General features: G+C 39.0%; 1 protein-coding gene across 1 annotated transcript in view; it reads left to right on the top strand.

Annotated features, from left to right (window-relative positions):
- PCNX2 (pecanex 2) overlaps positions 1 to 26343 on the top strand; it is a 291889-nt gene that overhangs the window by 17097 nt on the left and 248449 nt on the right. Inside the window, exons 2-8 of the mRNA XM_010351533.3 lie at positions 7905 to 8110; positions 9151 to 9271; positions 10027 to 10063; positions 12032 to 13402; positions 20263 to 20410; positions 20546 to 20691; positions 22196 to 22289. Coding sequence (XP_010349835.3) covers positions 7905 to 8110; positions 9151 to 9271; positions 10027 to 10063; positions 12032 to 13402; positions 20263 to 20410; positions 20546 to 20691; positions 22196 to 22289 — 2123 coding nt within the window. The remainder of the gene's footprint in view (positions 1 to 7904; positions 8111 to 9150; positions 9272 to 10026; positions 10064 to 12031; positions 13403 to 20262; positions 20411 to 20545; positions 20692 to 22195; positions 22290 to 26343) is intronic.

The following is a 26343-nucleotide window of genomic DNA, read 5'->3' as shown; positions in this document are numbered from 1 at the left end:
CAGGCTGGTCTTGAACTCCCGACCTCAGGTGATCCGCCTGCCTTGGCCTCCCAAAGTGCTGGGATTACAGGCATGAGCCACCATGCCTGGCCCATCTCCAGAATATTTTTATCTTCCCAAACTGAAATTCTATTCCCGTTAGACAATAACTCCCCCATTCCCTTCTCCCCCATGTTCCTGGCAACCACCATTCTACTTTTTGTCTGTGAGTTTGAATACTCTAGGTACCTCATCTAAGTGGAATCTTGTAGTATTTGCTCATTTGTGATTGCTTTATTTCACTTAATATAACATCTTCAAGGTTCACTCATGTTGTAGCGTGTGTCAGAATTTCCCTCCTTTTTAAGGCTGAATAATATGCCATAGTATGTATAAACCACATTTTGTTTATTCATTTATTTGTTGAAGGGCATTAGAGTTGTTTCCAGGTTTTGTCTATTATAAATAATGCTGCTGTGTACATGGGGGTACAAATCTCTCTTTGAGACCTGGCTTTCATTTCTTTTGCATGTATACCCAAAAGTGGAGTTGCCAGATCCTATGTTAATTCTATTTTTTTTTTGAAGAACTTCCACACTGTTTTGTGTAATAAAAATATAGCAACTTAACATGTGTTACCTCCTTTCAATATCACCTTATAAGAGTACTCATTTATTTCATCTAGGTGCCATGGCTCAAGCCTGTAGTCTCAGTACTTTGGGAGGCCAGGTGGGCAGATCACTTGAGGTCAGGAGTTTCGAGACCAGCCTGGCCAACATGGTGAAACCCCATCTCTACTAAAAGTACAAAAATTTGCTGGGCAGAGTGGCGTGCATCTGTAATCCCAGCTACTTAGGAGGCTGAGGCAGGAGAATTGTTGAACCCAGGAGGTGGAGATTGCAGTGAGCTGAGATCTCGCCACTGCACTCCAGCCTGGGTGACAGAGCGAAACTCCATCAAAGAGAGAGTATTTATTTAGCTCAACAATCCTGCCATTAATCCTAGTGGTCTCAGACTTTTAGAAATGTTTTTGGAATTCTAACACTAGCATAGGAGAACAGTGGCAGTAGTTTCTGTCTGCATTTATATCATGCTTTACTGTTTTTGAAGTGATCTTATAGAAAAATCAGTTCATGTTTCGCAGTGTGTATTCACAAATGTAATTTTATCCAATGCTGCAACAATTCCGTGAAGCAGATTGCCCCTTCCTCACCTCCTTGTTGCTGGTCCTACTTCTGTCTCCATTTGTCCTTCTACATGGATGAGTTTGTAAAATGTATGTAAAATGTATATACCAACTTTTTGCTTCAATGCATCACTAACCTTCGGTGCTCTTCGTCATGAAGAGTGGAGTCCTAAGCGTAATGTCAAGATCTTTCATTTCTTACCACTTGGCTTGACTTCAAATACCCCATGTCTGTGATTCCCAACTATTTGCTCTTCCTGGAAGGTCCTTTGCTTTTATCATGCTATTTCCTCTGCCTAGCTTCTCTCAGCATGCTTTATAGTTTTCAGATGTGTGACTTCTCTGAAATAGTTTTCTTAGTCTGCCACCCCCATCCCTCAGTCTGATTAGGTACACCATGATTTACCTGAATGACAGCACTTGCTACTCTACACATCTACTCTCATGCTTGACTTTGAACTTGGTATGTATAGGGACTGTGTTTCTTTTGTCTCTGTGCTTGGTACACTTTTATCCATTTTTGAATTAAGCACTAATTTTCAACTGGGGGAGGGTTGATTTTGCACCCCCTCTGGACTGTCTGGAGATATTTTTGGTTGTCACAACTGGAAGGATTGCTACTGGCACTTAGTATGTAGAAACCAAGGATGCTATTGAGGTTGACATAACTTTGTCTTGAATAAACTTATTGATTCATTCTGTTTATCTCAGTGTACATTAAAAATATAAATACAATGTTAACTCTTACCATGGTCATTTAAAATGAAAAAGTCAACATAAGTTCAAATTCCTTGACCATACTAAACATTCATTTACTAAATTATCCATTCAGTATTGTTTATCAGAAGAGAAAAGAGAAAGGATTGGATAATTATAGGTGCCAGCTTTTTAAATAATTTTCAAAGTGAGTAAGCCTATAAAAATTCTCATTTTAATGACTCTGCTGATATGGCCAAATCTAACTTCCTAAACTTTGGCTGTTTTTTCATCTTACCATTCCCTGCAGCACCATCTTAACGATCTGGACACTCACCTGCCACCCCTTTATATAGAATTTCTCTCATCAAAGCTGCACATGCAGAAAGAGGTCCAGGAAGCCAACAAAATTAGAGCAGATTTCATAAGAAACAGACAGCAGACCCAACAAAATTCAAATAGCAGACCTGAAAGAATGTGTTCTATTCTACTTTTTTGTTCATCTTACTTTATAGGACAGAAATTCACATAAATTTTGAGAAACTGTCAAATGTCTTGATTCTGTCTACCTCATCATTTTTAAACAGGTATTTGCAAGGGGGGCCTATTTCTAAGGGGAACCGCATGGAGGTCCCCTGTCCATAACCTTTGGAGGCAGGTTCATGTATGTTAGGATGCATTCTGTACACATCTACGTTCAGGGGTTCTTGGCCTATATTTCTGGGATCTGAACTTCTGCTGGGCTTATTCTAATTTTCAACATATAATCACAAGTTCTAGGTTTTCTGATAAAATACTAAATTTGTTAATTTTTTCATAAAGGAAATACATGAACTATGTAAGAAATATTTTGAATCTGAAAACTTGTAAATCCCTTCATATATATAAACACAGAGACATGATAGTACTTCTCTGTCATGCGCTTTTTTTTGGTATACACCCCTGTTCTCAATCCCTCAAATAATTCTAACTTCCTTAAATAGGACCTAAGAGTCATACTTGAATGGCACAGGCAAGATACTAGCATTTACCTGTGAAAGGAATGAATGAATGGAAGGGAGATGGATGACCAGATGGACAAAGGTGCTCTCTCTTAATTTGACAAAGTGGATGAACAAAAAAGAATCTCTGTTATCTCTGAAGCAGATAAGACCACTCACCTTCCTCAGTCTGAATTCTATCTTTTTGGATGAACCTATGGTTTTCAAATAGTCGTAGAACTTGTAAGGCTTCCAAGAGCTTGAGTAGGCTGTTCCAAAGCCCACAAATGGCATAAATAACCAGACTAAGCAGTTCCCCACAGCCACAGGAAATGCTCTGGTATACAGCAGAACCATCCCAGCACTCCTGGATGGGCGTATAAATGTCAAACTTGAGTGTGACTGTTATGTTTGGCAGATTAATGCCTCATTTATTAGGCTACATACTCTGAGTATAAACATTTTCCAAATTACTTGAAACTTAACCTTTAAGCAGGAAAACTCAACTTATTTTAACCACATTGATGGGATAGTTTTAAATGTCCCTGCCTTCTCTTAACAGTATATTGAATATCACAGACCATTTTCTTTGGAATTCTAGATATCATATTATGCTATTGTAGTGATAGCCTCAGACATAACTGAGGTGTGCTTGTGTCTCAGAAAATATTTGTAGAAGTGTCTTTGCCTTTTTATGGATACGTTTTCCTTTTTCTAGTTTTATGTTTCCCATGACTTCAGCCGTCATTTATTACGTCTTGCTATATCATTGCTCCTACTTCTGTTCATTCCTCATTTTCCCTTCCAGTTTCTTCTGTGAGCTGGGAAACTGAGTTTATCAGGCTTATTATGTGTCATATAAATGAATTATGCCTAGACCAAGAGAACAAAACATTCAATGAAACACTGAGTGGCTCCCTTTCTAGTTACGTTCAAGAACCTCACTCATAGACTTGGTGACCTAATAGATATCATCTCCCTTTCTGAGGCACTTAAGGGAGACAAAGGAGTCAAACAGAGAGAGTTCAGAAGATCACCTTTAGTGTGAATGAACTGATATTTGGGAATGTGATTGATATTAATATCTGCAGGCAAGTAGACTTCCTCACTGTGGACCCCAGAGTCATAGAGACCTACCCATATGGTCAGAGGCACCATGCACAGCCTTGGGCCTCTTTCCTTGGGGCCTGACACTGGAGACCTTGCAGAGGAGCCACCCATACACACCTTCTTGGCCCAACCAGCTCCTGAGAGAGAAGAAGGGGAGGGCGTGAGAAAGACATGCCCCGTTCCTGTTCCCCAAATCACTCATCAGAAGTCACTGAGGGAGGAGTGAATCAGGGGGCAGAGAGGCTGGCTGTATAGAGGAAATAATCCCCTCTTTTGAAACCAAAGAGTGGGGAGGAATTGTCTCTCTCTAACAATGGTGTGTTCTGACTGCCAAGAAAGGCCACATTTTTATTAATTTCTCCTGAGTCTCTGGCTCTCTGTCAGGTCATTGAAGTTGCTAGGTAGCTAACTTACAGAGAGTTCTGTGAGCTCATCAATGCTGCAGCATGACCCACTTTACACCCAGCTTCTTCATGTGCAGAATGAATCTATTCATTTCCAGAAGACTTCTTCAAAATCAGCTTGCAAAAGCCAATTGATGTTGTATCCTTATGAGGTACATATCAATAAAGGTTGAGCCCCCAAGAATGTCCTTCTTTATGTCTGCACACAGAAACCCTCAGCAGTGGTTGATTCTCACTGGGCCGGGCATTGCTTATACCTAATCTTTACTCAGCCAGATTTTTTATCTGTCCAGGCCATTCAGGAGATGGGAAGCAATAACCCATTGGGCTGTAGTTAAAAACCAGAGTGATATAAAATGGCACAGCTGCTATGGAAAATGGTGAGGCAGTTACTCAAAAAATTTAAACATAGGCCGGGCACAGTAAAGCCTGTAATCCCAGCACTTTAGAAGGCCAAGGTGAGTGGATCACCCAAGGCCAGGAGTTTGTGACCATCCTGGCCAACATGGTAATACCCCGTCTCTACTAAAAATACAAAAATTAGCTGGGTGTGGTAGTCTATAGTTCCAGCTACTCGGAGGCTGAGACAGGAGAATTGCTTCAACCCAGGACGTGAAGGTTGCAGCGAGCCAAGATTGTGCTGCTGCATTCCAGCCTGGGTGACAGAGTGAGACTGACTTGAAAAAAAAGAAAAGAACAGAATTACCATGTGATCCAGATATTCCTCTTTTGGGCATATACTCAAAAGAACTGAGAGCAGGGCCTCAGATATTTGTACACCCATGTTCAGAGTAGTGTTATTCACAGTAGCCAAAAGGTAGATGCAACCCAAATGTTCATTGATGGATGAATGAATAAACAAAATGTGGTCTAGTCATACAATGGAATATTATTCAGCCTTTAAAAAGAAGGAAATTCTGACACAGGCTACAACATGGATAAACCTTGAATACATTATGCTATGTGAAGTAGGCTAGTCACAAAAGATTATGTACTTTATAATTCTAATTATATGATGTCTCTAAAGTCATCATATAATCATAGAGACAGAAAGTTTAGTGGAGGTGGCCAGGGGATGGGGTGTGGGGAAAGTGGGTAGTTAGTGTTTAATGAGTACAATTTCAGTTTGGGAAGATGAAAATTCCAGAGATGGATGGTAGTGGCAATAACACACAGGTAAGTGTAATTATCACTACTGAGCTCTGCATTTTAAAATGGTTACGATGGTAAATCTTGAGTTATGTATATTTTACCACAATAAAGCAAAAGTTGATTTTTTTTTTTTTTTTTTTTTGAGATGGAGTTTCGCTCTTGTCACCCAGGCTGGAGTGCAATAGTGTGATCTCAGCGCACTGCAACCTCTGCCTCCTGTGTTTAAGTGATTCTCCTGCCTCAGCCTCCTGAGTAGCTGGGATGGCAAGCATGCATCACCATGCCTGGCTAACTTTTATATTTTTAGTAGACTAGGTTTCACCACATTGACCAGGCTGGTCTCAAACTCCTGACCTCAGGTGATCCGCTTAGATTTTTAAAACCCAAAATAATTAAGAAAAAGTAATAGGGGCTATTAGTATTTAGTGTGCAATTAGTAGTATTTAGTATGTAAATATAAATAAGAATACTAAATAGTAGTAGTAGTAATATTTAATTTAGAAGTATTTAAATTAGTAGTATTAGTAATATTTAATTTAGAAGTATTTAGTAGTAGTAGTAACATTTAATTTAGAAGTATTTAAATTAGTAGTAGTATTAGTAACATTTAATTTAGAAGTATTTAAATTAGTAGTAGTAGTAATATTTAATTTAGAAGTATTTAAATTAGTAGTAGTATTAGTAATATTTAATTTAGAAGTATTTAAATTAGTAGTATTTAATTTAGTATTTAAATTAGTAGTATTAGTAATATTTAATTTAGAAGTACTTAAATTAGTATTATTTTAACTTATTAGTAGTATTTAGTATGTAAATGTAAGGTTTCTATTTACCAATGTATCTTTTGTAAATATAAACCTTATCTGCTGCCAGTTAGTGTACCTTGCTTTATTATCTATCTCATATTATCTTATATAGTTATTTCTTCACTTACTTATTGCTTTATATTTATTTGTGGACTTTTCCCCCCATGACATAATAAGAACCAGTAAGTGATGGTGGAAATCTCTTACTTTATATTTTACTTGTTGATCATCTTCCTCTTTCTTTTTTGTGCTGTTTGTTTGGCTATTCCGTTTTAGGGACAGGCTCACCTAGAAGATAGACTCTTGCATGGGACCATGGCGAGCTGTACAGGGGCTGCTTAGGCGCAGATCTGGACTGAGCTCCGCTGTCTGCAAGCCTAGCTATGTTTAGGTTGCGGCACAGACTACACTGATTACTGGATTTCCAATATTCTTTAGGGCAGTCCATTGATACAAGCGTCGTGTGGATCATTGAGGCTGTCCTGAAGATCACCTTGGGACATTCCAGGATCTTTTTCCATCCCAAATAATAGGAATGTAGTTTAGGAAGGACCAGAGAACCTGTGATAGTCCATGGTCCTGGAGAGAATTAGGAAGGTACATGGGAGATGCTACAGAGTGGGACAACTCCACCAGTCCCAGTGATTCTTTTTGTTTCTTGAGGGGATTGCATAGAATTGGGCTGAACCTTACTATAGTCACCATGCTCAGATCATTTTTCTCTGCTGGAAATATCCCTCTTCCTTTTGGAAGTAGTATTTTTTTGTGGTCCTCTGTGTTCATTACAACTCTAGGGAAATCCATGGCCTCACCCCAATGGGAGGTCATGGAGGGGAATGGAGGAGTGGTTACTCTAACCTTTCTCTCTTGTTTTTCCTTCTCTTCTCCACAAGGCTTTTTGTGTTTTGTTGATGAAAACAAATACATTCCTGGCCTTTAAGACCAGATGCATAGGAAGATGCATTGGATTAGGCCATAGATAAGAGCTCATCAAATGTGGAGGCCACGTGTGGTTGGCTCACACCTGTAATCCCAGCGCTTTGGCCAAGGTGGGCAGATTATCTGAGGTCAGGAGTTTGAGACCAACCTGGCCAACATGATGAAACCCTGTCTCTATTAAAAGTACAAAAATTAGCCAGGAGTGGTGGTGCATACCTGTAATCCCAGCTACTCAGGAGGCTGAGGCAGGAGAATCATCTGAGCCCAGGAGGCGGAGGTTGCAGTGAGCCAAGATCTCACTACTGCACTTAAGCCTGGATGATAAAGCCAACTCCATCTTAAAAAATAATACCGCCAACAATTGGAGAGGTTTCCTCAAATATATCTTTTTTTCTGTGGGGTTCCTGCTCACAAATCATATGTTGGTTATCAGTCCAACTACTACAGAAACTGAGAAACGAAAAAGACTTAAAAATTTAAAAAGATAGCAGCTCTTTCTCCTCAGGTATTTGAACCAGTAAAACTTGCAAAATCAGTCAAATTTGAAATCTTGCCCAGTTTATGTTTAATACATAGTCCAAACATGCTTCCAAATTTAAAACAGGAAGAAAATTTTTAGCAGATGATTTTTCTCTTTCTTTTCCTCCTTCAGGCTTTTCCTCCAAATGCGATCCTTGTATTTTTCTACTGCAGTTCAGTGACTATTTTCTTCACCATAATCAAATTGGTCAGTTACCGCCTACACCTCATGTTTGATCAAGGAGAAGTAATTCAGCAGAAGCCCTCCAGAAAGGAAGAAAAGCCAGGTAGAGACAAGGAGGCCAAAAGCGAACACACAGCTAATCACAAAAATCCAAGGTAATGGTTCCAATTAACGTGGCAGTTCGAAATTTAAATGTTTTTATCTTGGTTAAAATAAGTTTTTGTTATCAGTGGTTTATGAAATTACTAGTACAGGCAGATAGAAATATGTGCATTTTTCTTACATTTAAGCATATATTTAAGGCATAAAACTGACATTCATAATCAAGATGGTTTAACTGGCTATCAATATGACCTTCTCGTATGATCTAGAATTCATTCGCCTTAAAAATTTCACTTCACTGTTTTTATGTTGTTATTTAAATGCTTAGAGCATGCCAGAGTATTTTAAAGAATAGCATGTGTATTTGTTGGCCGGGCACGGTGGCTCAGGCCTATAATCCCAGCACTTTGGGAGGCCGAGGCGGGTGGATCACGAGGTCAAGAGATCGAGACCATCCTGGTCAACATGGTGAAACCCCGTCTCTACCAAAAATACAAAAAATCAGCTGGGCATGGTGGCGTGTGCCTGTAATCCCAGCTACACAGGAGGCTGAGGCAGGAGAATTGCTTGAACCCAGGAGGTGGAGGTTGTGGTGAGCCGAGATCGCGCCATTGCACTCCAGCCTGGGTAACAAGAGCAAAACTCCGTCTCAAAAAAAAAAAAAAAAAAAAAAAAATAGCATGTGTGTTTGTTGATATAAAAGTGATACATTACATAGAACTGAAATATTGAGAGTGTTGAGAATTAGCATTCTTTTCATGATTCTTTGTGTTATTTCTTATAGCTCCTTGAGATAGCATGTCCTCTAAGAATAATGTTTATTATAAGATTTATCTGCTGCACATGGTGGCTCATAAGGGTTGGGAGGATCACTTGAGTCGGAAGTGAGCCATGATCGCGCCACTGCGTTCCAACCTACCCGGACAGAGTGAATCCCTGTCTCTTAATAACAACAACAACAAAAGATTTATATGTAAGGAATACGACAGAATGGACTCTAGGAAAAAAAAATGTTTTTAGACTAGTACTAAAAGAGTCATGCTTCTGTTTGAGAATATCACTGACTGCTCTTGTGTTTCTCATGTTGGGTTAGCAATAATAGGCAGATTCACAATGGCAAAAAGGAAGAGGCCAACCGAAACCTCTCTACGCCTCCCCTCCACTGCAGCTCCCGAGGGCAAAGCATAACCTCTCATCGCTCTTCTGGGCCATTGGTTAGTGGTCTTTTTTTCCTGTTTCACCCTTTTTGTGTTGTTTCGTCATTGACCTCACCTAGAACGGGAGTGTTCAGCAGCAGCAATTGTAGCTTGCATGCTGTAATCACTGGTTCTTGCACAGTGGAATATCACATCCCAGGGTACAGAAATGGCCTGAAGGGTGCCCTTGGCACCATAAAATAAATGCCCAGTCACATGTTCAAAGCACACTCACTGCCCTTCTCTGCCGTCCACCCTCCCTGCTGGGTCAGCCACGCTGGTCAGAGAACCAACGTGCAGACCTTTGCTTTCTTCTCCATCCTGCTGTCATTCATGTAAGTCCTCAGATCTGCAATGCCTTCCACCTGAAATGGCTATCACCTCTGCTTTCCATTTTAAATCACACTTGTCTTTTTGGAAAGTCAATAAATTACCTTTTCCTAGATGAACTTTGTTGAGCTCTGTTCACCATAGTGTAAGTCATGGCTTATTCCTTCTGTTTTTACTTTCTTAGTAGCAATTCTCCCTTTGTCACAATACAGTTGTCTTGGTTGAATGTCCATGCTTATGTATGTTTGTATCCATTCTGGTTCCCATTTTATAGAAGCTTAAGGAGAGTGAACATTGTATTTTCTCTTCCCTACATACCATTTAGAAAACCAGTGACTACTGATCAGTTATTGCCAGTAACAACTGATCAGTTACTGCCAACTGCCTGGAAATGGACGATCAGCTGAGTCATCTCTTGATTTTTGTTTCTTTCATTTGTTTAGGAGTTGTCAGGACAGGAAACCGTAGAAGATCTCAAAGGTAAAATGTTGTCTATATTTTATCACAGCATTATCCTCAGTGAGGTGAAAAATATTTTTATAAAACAGAATGCCAGTTGATTAATTGAAAATGAGAACTGTACCTAAGACTGCATAGTTATATCTTGACTTTGTTTCTTTAACTCTTAATTTTATTTTTTTCTTATCAGTATTTGTATATCAAGTCTTAATTCAAATTGTGATATTTTGTTTATCATAATTCATTATCATTTCTCAAGTCTGTGTGTCATTTCATATGGCTTATAAAGAGCAGACATGTAAGTTTTTTATTGATGATTTATCAATTATCATCTATATAAAATTTTATTATAGTATATGCATCAAAAAATGACAGGAGAAATTGTATAGCATTCTGCATATCTACCTTTATTTCAAGTCACATTTTGTTTTGGGGGAACAGTGTCTTAACCTAAACAATTTTTGTTTTATGTTTTTACTAAGATTATTTTTGTCTTTTGACTACCTGCAGAAGGCTTAGAAAAGATCTTTTGGAGGCCTGAATTGATTCCTTTCTTTCTCTGCAATTCTATTTTCTTTTCCACTACTACAAAACAAATTTTATACACTATTTCGATTTTGAAAATAGTATAAAATTTAATTTGTTGTGGAAAACAGCTGAGATTGGCACCATAGCCCTGAACCCCTAAAATGAAGTTTCTTTTTTCATCATTCAGCTGTATCCCATTATAACAATAAGTACAGGATTATCTAGAATTTTTCTATATTATTACTGCTGAACTATATTTACATTAGTTAGATTTCTAATATTTTAGTTGCACATACAACTTAATAACAATGTTACTTTATGTCTGATACAAGCACATACCTTTTTCATCATATTAAACATATTCTTCCAGATTAGGTGTGCTATAGCTCATAATCTTACATACTTTGAATATCTGGTCTGGCCTTTTAATTTCATTATCCCAATGAAAACAATCATTTCCTATTTTTCACTTGTACTAGGAATTGCAGTAGAAGTTTTACATACATTATTTCATTCTGAGTCATAGTATGTAAAACGTACAGATAGCATTTAAACCCATATTCAGCTGCTAAGTCCGGTGTTTCTTAGCATCACTGCAGTAAAGCAAGGAATTTTGTTTTTTTCTTAGTCAAATCTTATAAAAGACACCATCCTAGTTGGTGGTGTTCTGTAGTATTTTAGGGGATTTGGTTCCAGGATTCCTGTGGATAGCAAAATCCGTGGATGATGCTCACATCTCTTATATAAAATAGCATCGTATTTGCATGTAATCTACACACATCCTCCTGTATACTTTCAGTCATCTCTAAATTCGTTAAAATACCTAATACAATAATGTAAATGCTATATACCTAGTTATAATACTGTATGGCTTTTCATTTGTTTTATTTTTATTGTTGTGTTTCAAGGACACAACAATAAAAATAAATAACACTAACACTGGAAGTGTTATTTTAAAAAATAAGTATCCATGCAGCCATAAAAAGGAATGAATCCACATCCTTTCCAGGGACATGGATGAAGTTGGAAACCATCATCCTCAGCAAACTAACACAGGAACCAAAAACCAAACACTGCATGTTCTCACTCATAAGTGGATGTTGAATACTGAGAACACACGGCCCCAGGGAGGGGAACATCACACACTGGGGCCTGTGGGGAAGGGAGGAAGGGGAGAAAGAGCATTAGGACAAACACCGAACGCATGCGGGACTTAAAACCTAGATGACGGGTTGATAGATGCAGTGAACCACCATGGCACATGTGTACCTATTTAACAAACCTGCACATTCAGCACATGTATCACCGAACTTAAAGTAAAAAAAAAAAAAAAAAAAAAAGAAGTATCCAATTCCATTAGTTGCTGGTGCTGTTTTAGTTTTGTTATTGTTCATTAAGTCTTGCTCGTGGGCATTATTCATTTCTGATGCCGATAAAGTTGCCGTGTGTCGTTTATTTCAGGTGTCATTCTATCAGAAGACCATCCCATAGCACCAGTGTCATCTACCTCACCTGGTATCAAAATGGAAAGCTTACCTGCTTCTCAAGCACACATGCTGGAAACCACGCCCAAGTCAGCAATACCCGTAAAACCAGTTGCCACAGAAACTTTCATCAGTGGTAAAGGAAAGGAAAGAGGAAGCAAGGGGCAGCCTCCTTTGCGTCACAGATCTGAGGGTGGCTTAGTGGATAAGGGTCCCTTGAAGACGTTGCCCCACCTGTCTTTGTCTCAGTATGACTTGCTAGAAACAGATGTTTCTTTTCCGCCATGGGGGAGTGAGAATTCAGTCCTGATTCCAGAACCTGTCAGTTGTCCCCAGGGTTCCATAAGGGAACGAGTGCAAAGCACTTCACCTCAGGATAGCCTGAGCAGCAGCTGCCCTCAGTGTGACACCATCGTGGCCAAGCCTGTGGAGGAGCCAGTGGACACATCCTGCCAGGTGGATACCTCCTGCCAGGTGGATACCTCTTGCCAGGCGGATACTTCCTGCCAGGCAGACACTTCCTGCCAGGTGGACCTGCCCTTGAACCAGGAAGTAGACTCCTCAGATGGTGAAGTTGCTGTTACTCTCATTGATACTTCTCAACCCGGAGACCCACTAAGTCTACATGAACCCATTAAAATTGTTATCACGATGAGCAGTACCCCAAACTCCATGACAGATTTGGAAAGCTCCCTCCACCTGAAGGTGGTTGGCACAGAGAAGACCAGCTTAAAGTCTGGTGCTGAGCCAACTAACCGAAGGGCAGCCAGTTCTCCAAATGCGGAGCAGATCTCAATTCCCGTGATCACCCTGGACCTGCCTGAGGACGGGGGAGGTGATATTCCCTGTCCTGAAGGTAATGGAAGCAAAAGGACTCCAGAGAGACTGAAGGCGAGGGTATCCACCAATCAGTGTCCTGGCTACGGATCTGGGGAGGGGGAAAGTGCCGCCAAGGATCACAGTTCTTCCTCACGGGAACCCTGGGAATCAGCATCCCAACTTATACCTGATATAGCTTCTGAGTCTAAGGTGGGGAAAGAAGGCCAGATTAACCTTGACCCATCGTCTTGTAAGTCCAGCAATGAAAAGAGACATGCCCGGGGGCTCAGTGTGGACAGTGGGACAGATGTCTTCTTGAGTAAAAGTTCTGCAGAAATTATTAATGATAAAGAGAAAACAATGCCAACTTCGAAATCTGACCTAGAGGCTAAGGAAGGACAAATACCAAATGAGTCCAACTTCCTGGAATTTGTCTCCCTGTTAGAATCCATTAATACTTCCAAGGTGGCGGCATCCAATCAATTGAATGGCTCAGCAGAGCCGAATGAAGAAAGTGGGCTTCTCCGAGGTACGATTCCATGTCCATTCTGTTCTGATGACGACGTAGAAGGCAATACGCCTCTTTGTCATTTGTCCTCTGTGATGTGATTTTGCAAATAGTGTTATAACTCTTGGGCAATTGTTTGTAGCTTGGCTTGTCATCAATATTTGCCGAATGTGCCCATTCTCAGCTCTGTGATGAACATGTATACATGTATTATCTTACTCTACCAGGACACTTAAAACATTTCCATAATTTTTTGGCTTCCCTATAGAAGGCAATACTATTTGCTCCCAGAGAAATAAGTAATTATATTTTAATACTGTGGCAAGTACTTGCAATAGACATTTCCTCCTTTATGGAATAGATGCCTTCTGGGAAAGCTGATTCTAAGAAAAATTGCAAATTTCTATGAAGTGAATCTACTTTTCCTGCTAAGTTCCATTATAAAATACAGAATTGGCCATTTATCCCATGTTGTACACAAAATAAAAACAAACACTTCTGCAGCTCTTAATTGATGCCAGGCAGTGTCCTAAGCACTTTTCACATATTTCCAAGGGTGACAGTATCTTGTGGTTTGCCTGGAAGGGTCCTCATTTACACAGGTTTTGCCAACATAATTATTAAGAGCACTGACTTTCTCTCTCAAAAGAGTCCCCAGTTTAGATGATGAATTATATAGTTACCCTCATATTAACTCACTTACTCCTTATATAACTTTATGTTATGGATTCACCATTATCATTCCTGTTCTTCAAATGAGGCTCAGAAATTTTCGTGAGCTTTCCCAGGTATCTGGTCAGTTCAAGAGATGCTAGAACTGAGATTTGATTCCAGGCAGTCTTGTCCCAGAGTCCTTGCTCATTAAAATTAAATGACATTTCCTATATAAAGATAAGGTATATTTATTTTCAGATTACTTAATATCTCTGGGCCTTGGTTTCCTCATGGATAAAATGATATTACTAGACTAGAGCTTTTATAAGGTCTTTTAGCTTTAAATTCTATTAATGCTGGGATTTCTGAGCATATCATTTCTACATAGATCTGTGTTGAAATGGCATCTGTATAGGAGGAATGCTTACTGAAAGTTCTGTTTGCATATGGTAGCTCATTTTCTGTGCTGTAGGTGGTAGCATTTCTTAGTGCTGGGATTTTTTGCTCTGCTCTCTGAACAGTCAGGGGCTCCTCTGACTCCACAGTGGTGTCTCTGATTAATTTTCTCTGATTCAGTTAAACTTTTTAACAGACAGGGCAGTATATAAAACATGAGTAGCTTGAGGTAAACATTTTTAAATAAAATATTTGAGTGTTTATCATCTATCCAGTATAAAGATTCATACCTCTAGACTAGCACTGTCCAATACAGTTTTCTTTAGTGATAGAAATAATCCATATTGGCAGTCCAGTATGGTAGGCAATGACCACATGTAGCTGTTAAATAATTGAAAAGGGAGTTGTGCAGATGAGAAGTGGCATTTTTAATGTTATTACCTTTTAATTCATTTAAGTAGCCACGTGACTATTGGCCACTGTATTAGATAGTGATAATCCAAAGGACATGAAAGCCTTCAAAGAAGCAATGTGTCCAGTGGATAAAGCACTGACTTTGGAACCACATAGCCCAAGGCCGGATTTTGGTTCAGTAATACCAGCTTGGTGAGGTTGGACAATTGACCAAATCGATCTGTGTTAGAGTTTCTTCTATAAAGTAGGAATCATAGAACGTTAGAGATTTACTGTGAGGATTCAGTTAAGAAAATATGTATTTGCTATTTGATCAATTTTAGTCTTTTATTTTTGTTTTCTTCTCGGGCCACATGTAAAGTTTATTTGGTTTGCCAACTTGAGTTTTTGTTCTTAATTTTTTCAACCAGCCACGTTCAATCAGAAGGGTTACATTGGAAATTGAGGTTGTATGCAGGGAGATATGAGGTATTCTGTGGAATGAAATATGCTTAGTTATCAAGAACTTGAAGGTACAGCAGGAAGGGAGGAGCTGGAATGAATAACATGCTTCTTTTAGGAAAGGACAGAGGATTTTAATTGAAGGGGAGAAAGAGACAGACAATGAATCTTTTAGCTCTTAGAAGACCGTCAATGTCAAACATGGCAAATTAGATAGTTTTTCAGCAGTGCCATGTGTCTTCGAGATTGTTAATATCCTCTCACTCTTCTTTCACTAAAGTATTTGTTATTGTAATCAGAAAACCCAGTTTTTGACTGTGTTTATGAAACAACGTGACGGAGTTTAATGATACTAGCAGCTTAGGAACTGTTCCCTAATCTTTTTCCTGTTCATTAGGAGGACAGTGCCTAAGCTTGGACATGACTACAAAGAGATACATGATTTTCCAGCTCTCTCTAACGCACTCTGATTTTGAGCCCAGGTTCTCTTCACAAAGGGCTTTAGGATTATCCTCAGGTCTCAGGAATATCCTAGAATTCAAGGCTATGGAAAAACCACACACTCTTGTAAAGTCTTTAAACCACGTTTGTTTGCTTTTTTGTTTGACATGACTTTATTTTACTTTGTGGAAATAAATGAGGATCACCCGAATGAGAACAAGGAAAGTCTATTTATACAGAGCTTGCTTATAGCAAGGGAGTGAGCCATCATCACTTGGGTTCAGCAGTGACTTAAAGGCAACTAGAATGACAAAGCCTCACAGCGGAAAAAAGGGAAGGCTTCCGATGTGCCCTGACCATAAGTTACCGGTATTGGGAAGTTGGAGGTGGCTAACCCAGGAGGAGTGAGGCATTCCATGTGCTTGTTTAGGGAACTGTATGTGGCTTTCTTTGGGTGGTCCTAAGTTGGAAGCAGGAACACACATTAGGGAAGCTGTCAGTTATGAATTAAGTCCTGGCCGTTTAGGACTCATGATTACAGGGGTTATTGTTTGGCTTCCTGGATGGTTTGCCAGAAATAGTGGTCCGACTTCCTACAAGCCTGACTTGTGTGTAGTACTTTGGCTTCCTGGCCTGGTTACTCTGGATAATGGGTTGGTTTTCTCACCTGGTTGTTGCAGATTATTGGTCAGAGTTCTTTGTTTATGAATATTTTCTGGCCATTGTCCATTCAGTCTCTTAACCTCTAAGAATGTCTAAGAAAATAATCATGAATATGTATAGAAATACTTATTAAAAAATTATCTATAATATGAAAAACTGCAACAAAGTAAATTTATAGTCAGGGTCTATTTAAATTATACCATTATCAGTGTAATATTATAAAACTACTATTTTTGGATGATGTAGATGAATATCCAATAGCATTAAATATTTACAATAGTTTAAGATAAATATGATAGGTATAAAACCACACCTGTATTATGACTTCATTTTTTTGTAAAAAAAAAAAAAAAGTGCATATATCTAGGAAAAAGAGACTGGTGTGATGTGTATCAAATTGGTTCCAGTGGTAATATCAGAATTAAGAGTGATTCAATTCCTTACTTCCAGAAATTTCCATGTAATATTTTTGATAACAAACTGTGGGAAACAAAATTGCAGATGGCGGGGGTTTCTGTGCATGTCTTCTGCCCACAAATTTAATGCCTTTTCCATCTTAACTGAGCACTTATCACCCACTGTTACTACTCTGAATGATGAGAATTTAGAACTTATGAATTCCTTACTAAATTCTAAATTCTAAGTTCTAAATTCTCATCATTCAGAGTAGTAACAGTGGGTGATAAGTGCTCAGTTAAGATGGAAAAGGCATTAAATTTGTGGGCAGAAGACATGCACAGAAACATTCCGATTGAGGGCAATCAAGTTCAGTACTGTCTGGTTTCAGGCATCCTCCTGGGGGTCCTTGTCATAATTTGTGCCCGTATATATGTATGTCTATTTCTGCTGTTTATTCTTACTAGTCTTAAAGGTTTTATTTATGCCAATACCAGACTCTGTTATTGTAATATTAATGTTTCCTATAGTATTAGTACATAGTCCCACCCTTTTTTTTCTTCAGGAATATTTTGTCTATTCTTGGACTTTGCATTTCCATATACATTTTAGAATCAATTTATTCCACAAAAAGCCACTAACAACAAAAAAGGCTGTTGGGATTTTATTGGAATTCCATCAGATCTATAGATCAATTTGGGAGAACTGATTTTTAGAGTCGGTCAGGTATTTGATACTTTTTTTTTTTTGAGACGGAGTTTGGCTCTTTCTGCCTAGGCTGGAGTGCAATGGCTCATTCTCGGCTCACTGCAACCTCTGCCTCCCAGGTTCAAGCGATTCTTCTGCCTCAGCCTCCCGAGTAGCTGGGATTACAGGTGTATGCCACCACGCCCAGCTAATTTGGAATTTTGCTAGAGACTGGTTTCGCCATGTTGGCCAGGCTGGTCTTGAACTCCTGACCTCCAGTAATCCACCCCTCTCAGCCTCCCAAAGTGCTGAGATTATAAGTGTGAGCTACCATGCCGGGCCCATACTTTTTTTTAAGCCTTTGGGAAAAGTTACATCTTGTTTGCTGATACATAAATACAACTTTTAGGTTTTGACTTTGCATTCAGCAACCTTTCTAAACTTAATTCTATTTATCTATTTTTACATACGTAATATCTGTGAATGAGTTTTATTTCTTTTAGAATCTTACAGCTTTTTTGTTCTTACAGTATTGCATTTCTAAGTTTGCCAGTCTAGTACAGTGTTGAATAAAAGCAATGGTAGGGATATTTTTGTTTCATTGCTAATGTAGATAAAGTTTTCAACGTTTTACTATTAAATATGAAATTTATTATAGCTTTTTTGTAGATAACTTTCTAATATTAAGGAAGTTCCTCTATTCCTAGGTTTCTAGGAGGCTCTCAAATAACTTGAACAGATACTCAGATTTTATACAAAGTCTTTCTTCGTTATTTGGAGGTGATTTTTTTCTTCATTGTTAATATGGCAATTACATTGTTCTTTGAATGTTAAAGCAGTCTAGCCTTCCTGAACTAAATAAACCAAACCTAAGTTGGTAAAAAAAAAAAAAGAGTGATTCAAAGCTTTTTCTTTTGTATAGTTTTAAATTATATACAATGAATGTGTACCATTTTTATAAACAGAAACATTTCTATAAAAGTGTTTTTTAAGGAAAGAAGGAAAAATATAGTCCATATGTTGACTTATGTAATGTACCCATTTAAGAGAAAAGGAGTCTAAGATATGATAAAGAGATGTGAACAAATGAATTCAAAGACACTTAGTGTGAAGCAGGAGAGCTGTGTCAATGTGCCTTTCTGTGATTTTTTATGAGGCATGATTACTGGCTAAAGCTATTTGTTATGATAGCACTTTCTTATAAATGTGTTTCTTGAAAACTGTGAAAACTTCTATCTTGACGGGCTGTCAAATGAAATGCAAACATTTTCATACCAAGGAATTCTTATGGTAGTCTCACAGATGTGCTGAAAATGTTTATCTTCAGGACTCGCAGAGACACCAGCATTGCTCCTCTAATTACTTGAAGTTTAAGGATGAATAATTTTGTTATATATGCAATAATATGACTTATATCCCACAGACACTAACATAGTTTTGCTTTCTGAGGGCTTAGGCAGCGCTTGATAGACTTTTCTAATGGTATGTCTTGAAAGAACTTGTAGATTCAGGCTCAATTCTGTTCTCTCAGGCACAAGCTGTTGAGCTTTAGAGCTAATAATTTACTCAGAGTAAGTCATGGGAGTACAATGGTCCTTTTGATCTTAAAAGTGACTGTTGGAATATGTCCACAGATAAGGAAGGGCTGACCCTCAGGGACATATGCAGTCCATTTTGCATAATGGTATAAGCTGAGACCCTTGGTTGGCTCATTGTTTGAAGAAGATTCAAAAATGCAAAACAAACAAACAAACAACGACAACAAAAAAAAACACACAAAAAAAGCCCACCCCAAATCTATACTTATTGATCTTGGAATTCTCATTTACCTTAAAATATTCTCAGGGCAAGGAGTAGGTGGTGTAGCTCACTGTGTCCTCCACAGTGCTAAGCATATTTTTCAAAATCAGCTGTACTTGGCCAGGTGTGGTGGCTCACACCTGTAATCCTGGTGCATCAGGAGGCTGAGGCTGAGGTGGGAGGATCACTTGAGGCCAGGAGTTCAAGACCAGCCTGAAAAAACATAGCATGCCCCTGTATTTACATAAAATTTAAAAAATTAGCTGAATATAGTGGCTTGTGCATGTCATCCCAGCTACTTGGGAGGCAGAGGTAGGAGAATCACTTGAGCCCAAGAGATTGAAGGTGCAGTGCGCTATGATTCCAGCATTACTCTCTAGCCTCCAGCCTTGGCAACAGAGCCAGACCCTGTCTCAGACAAACAAACAAATAAACAAACAAAAATAACCCCTGCCCCCAGCTATACTTAACAGGTATTTGCTTTTGAAGGGTCAATTCTAGCTTTAGCTTGAAAATTCAGTTTTGGAGAGTGAGTGAGAAGAAAGACTGATAAGATTTATTAATGATAAAAGGGACCTTGCTCTGAAATAGCCAGATTTGTTTTTGTAATTTTTTTGAATCTGAGGTTATTCATTTATGAGATATGAACCTTTTAGAACTACGTAATCTAAATGGGTGATTTCCAGCTGAGCACATGGTCGTCACTGAGTTATTTCAAGGGAGTTAGTTCCTCAGCCTATATGTAAAATAGTAGGTGTTTGTAGATGCCTAAATAACACATCTCAAACTTATACGTAATTCTGTTTTTCAAATCTATGTAGGTACTTCCATAATTAGGAAAATGAAAAATTGTTTAAAAGCCTTTTGCATTCAGAGGAGCTGCTCAGATTTTCTTTCTATTCTTGTTTCAGTTTTGGTAACTTACTTGCCAGAGCTTTCACCATTGATTTATTTTATATTATATTAATACATAAAGCAATGTTTTTCAGATAACTGTTTCCAGGAAAAAAAGGAGGAAATCCTGGAAAATGAAAAGCTCAGTGGACACAATTCTAAGCAAGGAAAACCAGACTTGCAAAGTCAAGACCATGCTAGTACCAGCCCCGTATGCACTCAGCCTGCCAAGACCATGGCCTTGTAAGGATAAATTACTTAGTTTCACTTGATCATAAAGCATGAGACAGACTTATTTACTGGCTGCTGCTTTTAATGCTTTATTAAGGATAAGGATGAACTTCTAATCATTTTTTTGAAACTTTTATATATGTTAAGTTTCCAGGGCAATAGACAAAGACAGATAATCTACAGGGTAACTTCCCAACAAGATAGTTCTGTCTTGCAAGTCATCAGTGGGCCTGAAACATCTGTACAAGAAGAGATATCTGTGGATGCTATGCATGTCTTCATTGATGAACATGGTGAGTCTTCGGAGCTCTTTACTAATGAACAGGCAGGGGAAAACTGTCAGCTTTCTCAGGACTCAGCATGATAATTAGACTTGAGAATTGGAAGATTTAGCCCCGTAGCTGACACATAATGTTCTTTGAACAGAGTATGCTCCCTTCCATCTCAGGGACTTTGCACATGCTGTGCCCCAATGTGTGCTATTCAGATCTTAGTCCTAAGGTAAGTTTTTCAGGATACCTTTCCTGGACTCCCCAAACTTAATCAAGTTCATCAGTTTTTGTTGTCCTTTTAACACCCCATCTCTTTCCTTCTTTGATAATATTATAGCTTGTATAATAATTTGATTAATGGCATTCCCCCCTTAGAGTTATCAACTTCAAGAGGGCAATGCCTGGTATTCAGTAAAAACTAATTGGATCTGTGTTGCACACCTGACCTTGACATATTTTTTTAATGCCTTGTTACAAAAAAAAATTTAAAATAATATGCATAGAGAATTAAAAATGGCAAGTTCAAAGTTCAAAGGCTAAGGGATATAGGTCCTAGTTTTTCTGGGATGGGTCTTGGCTTATGTATCATATAGATCCAGTAGTGCTTGTTATTTTACTCTTGAAAGGATCCTGGTGTGGAGAATAAATTATATAGTTTCTTTATCTGGAGTTCAGTAGTTTGTAGTTTTAAATACTTTTGCATCTGCCAAAATATAAGGGACTTTTACATCATAAAGAACAACATTCTCACTTACATGAAAGCTTCCATGGGGCTACGGTTGTCAATACAGTTTCTCTTGGTGGAAAACACCTTTGAGTTGAGGGCCACCTTCCAGCTGCTCACCACAGACAAGGTTAATTACACTTCCTGTGTCAACTGAAGAAGGTACTAGTAGGAGCTCTTCTGGGCAGAAACCGTTTACATTAGAAAAGGAACGGATTTTCACACCTCAATCTCCTGAACTGCCTTAGTGGAGCTAATTGAACTCTGCAAATTAATTCTGTCTCTAGCTTTTCCTCATTAACTGGCTGACGCATCCGTCCACTTGCTCACCTGCACGTTTGGAGGCAGAGATGGCCTCCTGTGGTCCACCAGTCAAAACTGTACACTTAATAAGCTGCTTTTTGTACATGATATGGAGGTATACTTATACAGAAAACCTCAGTTATATCCTAGTACAGATCATGCTGACACATGAAGAGAATATATACAAAGCGAATTAAGAGATGATACAAATAAGTCTATCAAAAGTAATTAAGTAATAAGTAACCAAGTCAAAACTTGTCTAAGTGTATCAGCAGGGAAATAGGTTGAAGACAATTTTCTTGGTAAAGTTTCTTTTAGACATCCTTCGACCTCTCATGATAAACATTCTGTGGAGAAATAAAGAATGGATCCAGTTTCTCAGCAATTATTACAACAGAACAAAATAAGTTTCCTTTTAACTTGAAAATTGTATAAGCTGAGACAATTCTGTACAAATAATTATGTCATCTTCTTTGCTGAAATTTTCTGATTTTACAGGGGAAATTAGATCCTGTTATTTAAAATCTGGAAATCAGAAAGAAGGCCCTTTACAACCTGTACCATCAAATTATGACTGTGTCTCTCAGCCTCGGTGAGTAAAGCTTCGTTTCCAGGCTTAAGAGCTATGGCATTGCTGGGAGACACAGCAATGAAGATAAAGTGAGGATTCTGGTGTAGAAGAAATGGGTTAATCCCTTTGTAGTTGTTAAGGCATGTGGTTTTGTGTGAAACAAAAAGAAAATCTGACATTGTGAAATAATGAAAAATAAATGAAACCATTTTTATTGTTGCTGCTTCCAAAAATGAATATAACATGTAGGTAGTAGAAATAGGCAGGAACCCTGTATAAACATAATAATGTTCCCTTCAATAAAGATGGTGATACAGCTCTCAAACACATTATTAAATTTGTCCCAAGGAGTAGACTAGAACTGTGGTTAGTTCTCATTTATTCTCATTTACAGTAATGAAGGCAAACTGTTTTATAGCTAGATAAAGATCTTTTCAATTTACTTCTGAATGCTTTGAACAGCTTTCTTAATTATGCTGATATTAAATGAATTGATGAAGTTGATATTAAATTAGTTTGCATATCTGGGACATATGAGGATTAATAGTGCATTGGACAAGCTGTACATCTTGTCAGTGGCAGACGGAATTCATCCTTCATCCTGGGTTTCAAGATTCTTTGTGGATAATCCATATGGCCATGTCTCAGTTGGTTGCTCTAAGTATAGAAGTAAATTTTTCATGTATGCTTCTTTAGAATTATATGATATTTGAGGATTTATGGCAGACTTTCGTGGTATAACTGGAATGTCTTGTGCTTCACATCTAAACCTTAATTTCAGATCCTGTGGCCCCCATGTATCTTTCCAAGTTTAAAGTCTTCCCAGGGGTGTATGGGAAATTCAGAGGGAGGCTCCTGTGTGCTTAGAATAAAGGCTGTCTTTGTCCTTGCATTCTGACCTCCAGGTGGAATGCTGTCACGTGCCAGCTTCTTAGGGCATTTTCTGTTTTACTTCAGAATGCATTAATGGCACTACTGTTTCTTACCTGCTTATTAATGCTAACGTCTGCCGTGCAGGTAAGTCTGATGGGCACCGTAGGTGATGACTCTCTCCCGCCACGCAGTTCCGCCCGAGCTGTGCACTAAAGCAGCCTGCATGTGCTCAAAGGCACTCCTGCGGGGAAACAGGCACATTGTTCATCCCCTGCTTGCCTTCTACTCTTCCTCCCTTTCCCACAGGTACCATGCACCAATCAAAACACGCACAAACTACTTCTTCTCCAGCCAAAAAGCATGCAAAATCTCCATGCAAATGGACACCCAAGAGGAGAGGGAGGTTTGCTGTCCACATATGTACTCTAACCTCCAGGACATTCTAGATGTTTTGATGGTTTGATGAGTTCCGTCATCTAAGACGGCAGCTTTCTCAGACAAAATACGTAATTGCATGAGGACAGAGCTTTGAAAACTGTCGTATTGTTTTGCAGTTCCCAGCTAAAAGTTGAAGTTTTTCTAAGCTGAATTTACAACAAATTCTTGTTTCATCTCAGAGTAAAGCTATGAGATATTTGTTTTTAATTCCCCCTGCCCCCAGGATAAATGTATGTCATTTTCCCCCTGAGTTAAACACTTGAACTGCGTTTGTCAGTAATGATAGTTAGAATAAGGCCATATACACAGAGTCTTAAAAAAACTGAAAATATACAGTATCCCGGTAAGATTGAGAGAAAGGACCTCCCATGTTTTCATTAAGCCTCAGTTCCTTAGGCTCTTCCTCTTCTGGCATGACCTGTTCCCTGGCTTTCTCCCCTTAAATTTCTCTCTCTTTATTAAACTTCCTCCAGCCTCTGCTTTCATTCATTTCCTCTGCATTTCCTTTCCAGATTACAACTCTTTTATGTTTAACTTGCCTTCCGTTTCCAGAGCTGCCTGGATGTAGGTTTGCCATGGTGCATTCAGCCTTAATGAAATGGCTTGTGGTAGGGTTGTGTTGGGGCACCGAGGGGGTGTTGGACTGATAGGCAACGGAATGTGTTGATGCTGAGCTTTCTTGTGAGGTGTGTGGCTTAGTGGAGAGTCTCAGAACACCAGGCCCTTTCCTATGCCTTTTCATGTCTATAGAACAGTCAGGCCCCTTTCTGTTACACAGAAGGGAAACCCACCTCAAATGAGTTTAATCAAAGTGAGGATTTTGTGGTGATGTAACTGAACAGTCTTGGGTCCATCTGTCTTCAGGAGTGTCTAGATAAAGAGGTTCAGGTTTAGTCATTGGGGCCTAGTTCTGTCATTTCCTGTTCCTGTTCCTCTGTTTTGACACCATTCTCAAACACCCCACCCTAGTGGTTAAAAGACAGCTGTTATTACCCTTGATCTTATGTCTCCTCTCATCGAAGTCCAGCAAGGACAGTGTGCTTCTTTCCCTTAGACCCCATTGAAGGTCTCATTTGTCTGATTGGTTCTGACTGAGCCATAGTCCGTGAGCCCAGTCACTGAGACCAGGCAAGCACTTGGCTTGGGCTTACGTACACAGACAGAACTGGATTCTAGATTCCCCTAGGACTGGATGGGACTGGTGGTCCAAGGGTTATTTGGAGTTCCGTGGATAAAAGCCGGGGAGCAAAAATCAACAGGTGACCCCTGAGGACTCTCTTGTTTCTGGTGAAATGGCAACTGAATTAATGAGTGAGCTTCTGTAAAGAGAAAAACGTTAAAGTTTTCTGCAAGCGACTTTCCCTTTGAAGAAAACATTTATCGAATGTCACTAGTCACCCCTAGCTTTTCTCATGTGTGAATGCTCCAATGGGCAAGGTCTTAGTCCACCAGTCTCAGATGCCAAGTTCTGGGTCTCTGACTACCTCCTCTTTCTCCAGCATTACTTGACAGAGTGTTGGTTTTAAGAGTTCTAGAAAAGGGCTGGGCATGGTGGCTCACACCTGTAATCTCAGCACTTTTGAAGGTTGAGGTGGGAAGATCACTTGACACCAGGAGTTTGAGACTAGCCTGGGCAACATGGCAGGATTCCATCTCTACAAAAAACAAAACAAAAATAGCAAAGACACAAACCAACAAGAAGAGTTCTAGAAAGGAAGGACATATTAGGATACATTGCCATGTGTAACTTCTCGTTCTTGTACTTCAAAGATAAAGTAAAATAATACACATACTTTGCTATCATATGTATAGTTAGTCCTTAAGTTGGATAATAGAGGGGACCTCGTTATGTGGTGTTGTGGCATTCTGTGACCCGTTTGGGCAGAGTAGATATACAGTGCTTCCTGTCAGATGCATGAGCACAAAACTCTTGTCACATCACTTAGCAAAATTACAGCATTGAAGCTGGCCCCTAGGCAGTTCTGGAAAAGCAGTTAAGGTGCTACCATCTGTTTAATTCATGCTCAGGAAAAACAACTCAGTCCTATGTCAGTCAGATGATCTTCTGGATTTAAACTGCTGTCTGACAGGTTTAAGGTGGATATTCCAATTGTCTCAAACTTCCCAGCCTCGGACACACAGAAGGCTGTGCTACCCATTTAATGGAGGGCTAATTTCTTTGGATTTGTGAGAAACTTTGTCTTTTGCAGAAGTCCATACTGTAATGATGATTTGGGAATCTTTGAATTGGCTATCCGAAAGAAAAATTCTCAGAAAACAGACTAAGAACCAGCTATATGGCTCAATGTAGATATTTGAATTTCGGAATTAACATACTAGTTTGTGTGTGCACACTCATGTTAGTTTGTGTGCACATGGGGGGTGTCATTTTTGTATCTCTGTCTCTAATAGTAGAGGTAAAGAATGCAACCAGAGCAGAGCCAGTGAGATGCCAACAGGTCAGGATTTTGGCCCATGGAAGGGGCAAGTGGCTTATACTTTAGCACTGTGTTCTCAATGTGCAATATTATGGCAGTTCATGGCACTGAATGAGGCACTTTCCTGCAATAGTTCTGGTAGTAACAGCCACTATTTATGAAACACTTACACATTAAGCTAAATGTTAAATTATCTAATTTTATCTGCACAATAAAACTGAGACTGGTGATGCTAGCTGCATTTTACAGATAAGGAAACTAAGACTGATTGACAAAGTGCTCAACTTAATGTAGATAGTAAGTGGCCAGTGGACAGGTGAGTCTTC

The sequence above is a fragment of the Saimiri boliviensis genome, chromosome 14, assembly GCF_048565385.1.
Source record: "Saimiri boliviensis isolate mSaiBol1 chromosome 14, mSaiBol1.pri, whole genome shotgun sequence".
NCBI classification, from domain to species: domain Eukaryota; kingdom Metazoa; phylum Chordata; class Mammalia; order Primates; family Cebidae; genus Saimiri; species Saimiri boliviensis.
This window is presented reverse-complemented; position numbering and strand designations above follow the sequence as displayed.